Below are 3001 nucleotides of genomic sequence, written 5' to 3' on the forward strand. Positions count from 1 at the left end.
GCTACCATTATTTGAATGTTTATGTGCACTAAAAAAGGCCGCAAGCCCTGTATTACAAGGTTAGAATCCCGGGACGGCATGCGGTTGGTCGATCGACTACTCCTCCCTATTAGTCTTTTAATTGGATCTAATCCGATTTTAGAATAAGATTTAGAATATGTATTAACTACAATGTTGCTCACTATGTGAGTCGTCGGTTTTCAGTCTCTTAGCGGCAGTGATGAATTCCATGATCACCTGAACGTCGTTGAGCGGCGGCTGTATCGAATAAAGGATGTTAGATTCAGACAAAGGGAGCTTAAATGTGGCGTGTTTAATGTTTATACATATTTGCTCCCAGAGGAGTTTACCTGTGACATAAAATGCTGCTGCACAGTGTTAAGCATTAGTTCCCTTGGTGAATAAGCATTGATGCTACCCTACAAATAAAAAACCAAACCCCTTGCATTAGATAAATGTCGTTTTTTCAGTCGAAGAAAATTCAGTGTGACCAATGTTCGCGGTGACTACGAGTTTGAAATGGCTGCAATATTTTCTCAAGGTGTCGGTGTCGAGTCTTGCCAAATTTACCTTCAGAATCAAGAAACACATGATATGAAAAAGGATTAGGCCAGTGCATGGTGTGATACGAAAAAGGCTTAGATACACACTCCAAAGTTCGATACCAACCGATTGAGGTGCAGGAATAATGGATTGAACATCTCTGTAACTGCTGCGGTTGGTTGCTTTCAAGGATGCAGATGGATCCCATGGTTTCGTATGTCGAACTCTTGGTTTAGCAGGCCTGTGGAACTCGATGCTACTACCTGTTCAAAGCGAAAAAGAAAAAGGGTTCAATCCCGATGTTGAAAGGTACATGAATAATTTTAGTTAGGAATGTCCTTGTTCTCACCAATGTCCGAGCCACTGCTCGAGTTACCAAACTCATGACCATCGTCTGCTTCGTCCCCTGTAGGGTGTTCCAGCACACTCAAAGCATTCCTTTGCAGCTTTACTTCAACTCCATTCTTTAAAACCTTTGAAAACAAGCACCAGTCGATACAATTCTTCAACAAACAAAGCCAACCAAGCAACACTCATAGCTATAAACGGTTCAACATCGAATACATCAAAAGAAAAGCTAACCAAAAGTTAAAGCTACAAATTCTGCACAACATAAATTGAATGAAATTGTTTAACAACGAAGACATCAAAACTGCTATAACGAATCCTACATTGGTCGAACCATGGATTTCAACTTTTTTGAGTGTCCAAATATTCGAACTTTGTAAAATTTCGAGTTTGAATCAAGTAAAAGCAACTGCTTGCATAATCAGAGTCAGCCATGAATGATTGATCATAATGAGCTTGGTGGCTAAAACCAATAGAACTCTAAACATGGGGCCTAAAAATCCAGGGCTCTATAAGTTAAACAGTATTAGGTACTCAATTACAAACAATCAATCACATATGCAAATATGTAATGGTTAAGAAGAATACCAGCCAATGCCAACCACCGAGTCCAACCGCCTTCTTGACGACGCCTTGCAAACCGACCAATACGGACTTTGTTCGATTGTTTCCGGTGACGATAACTTTCGTGTGTCTCGGAAGAATCGAAAGCTCTTCGTCACCGATTTCCTCTCGGAATGGCAACAAAATCCGAGAGGAACACAGTTCATGCTGCTGCTGCAACATTTTCGTTCAGGAAGTTCAATTGTTAAAACTAAGCTAACTTGAAACTTCCCGAATCAAATTCCCAGATTCCCAAAAGAGAAATTGACTATGCAAACCAATAACTCGTCAGCTCGATCACATTTATTTGAGTTTTTTTTGCCTGTAAAAAGAAGACAAGCTTTAAACAAAGTACACAGAGAATCCCACATTTTAATGAACAGTAATTGATATGAAAGCGAGAGAGAGACTTGAGTCAGTAACACGAATAGTTTGAGGGATGAGCTGAATGCCGAGTTTTGGCTATGGAGAATCCAATTAATGATTCACGGACTTTGATTGATTTCAATAAATGACACCCAAAAACTTAAAAAAGGAAAAATAAGAAGAAGACGATGTTATTTCATCATTAATCTTTTGCTGTTATCAACTGAAACAAACACAATTGAATTAAAAAAAAAACTAATTATTAAAAAACTTGAAATGATCAAAACTGACAAAATGTTTAATCAGCAACACGTGAATAAACGAAATGAAATTTTTTTAAAAGCCAAATTGTGTAACATATCAAAAGCCAAAGGGCAAAGAAGAAAATAATTCATGTTTGGTTGCTGAGAGAATTTTAGCTATAAAAGTAAATGGAATTCCAAACCAAAAGAAATTTTTTCATAGTGAATAAAACCCATTTAACCATATAAGGTAAACATAAGAAATTTAGCTCCAGAACAAGAAATCAATAATGGCCACACAGTTATATTAACAAAAACCACATTATTTTAAAGAACAAAAACAGCAAGAAAGTTAAAGCACAGCTAAAAAATTCTCTTTGCTGCATTTTCCGGGAAACTAGTTGAGAAAAAAAAAGCTGAAAAAGGACAAAATATTGGCGTGAAAAAAAGCAGTATTTGACACTATAAATTTCTGCTCAAATTAAAGAACAATTTCTACTATTTACACTTGGTTTCCCTTGGTTTTTTCTTTAGGGATAAATCACAATTTGCCCCTGAATTTATCCGCAAATATGAAATTACGGGATTTTGGAGGGTAGAAAGATAAAACAATACTTTTAAAAGGGTTAAATTAAATAATAAATTTTTAGGAGGGGTTTAAAACTACAAGATTCTATTTGATTAAAGTGTTAAGATACTTGAATGTTTAATATTAAGGTAGAGCTATAACTAATATTATTCGTTGATCAATAGAGGTTAAAGTCGTTGCTTACTCTATCTATTTTTTTTTTAAAATTTAATCCTTCAACCTTTTATTTATATTGGTCTTTAAATTTAACTTTTTTATTATTATTGTGACATCAAAACATCAATATATATATATATATATATATATATAT

At 35.3% G+C, this 3001-nt stretch overlaps 1 protein-coding gene across 2 annotated transcripts; it reads right to left on the reverse strand.

The window, feature by feature from the left end:
- On the reverse strand, positions 1–2143 carry LOC120213581. Of its 2 annotated transcripts, none has more exons than XM_039211684.1 (7): positions 1918–2143; positions 1480–1816; positions 893–1016; positions 670–806; positions 511–570; positions 351–419; positions 1–258 (listed from the first exon to the last, which is right to left on the reverse strand). In XM_039211684.1, the coding sequence occupies exons 2-7, from the start codon at positions 1675–1677 to the stop codon at positions 163–165; spliced, it is 684 nt and encodes a 227-aa protein (XP_039067615.1). In that variant the 5' UTR covers positions 1678–1816; positions 1918–2143; the 3' UTR covers positions 1–162. The 2 variants fall into 2 exon arrangements, with proteins under 2 accessions (XP_039067615.1, XP_039067616.1); XM_039211685.1 differs by having other exon boundaries at positions 1905–2143.
- Between the last annotated feature and the right edge of the window lie 858 nt (positions 2144–3001).

Source organism: Hibiscus syriacus, unplaced genomic scaffold (genome assembly GCF_006381635.1).
Source record: "Hibiscus syriacus cultivar Baekdansim isolate YM2019G1 unplaced genomic scaffold, ASM638163v2 tig00110044_pilon, whole genome shotgun sequence".
Taxonomy (NCBI): domain Eukaryota; kingdom Viridiplantae; phylum Streptophyta; class Magnoliopsida; order Malvales; family Malvaceae; genus Hibiscus; species Hibiscus syriacus.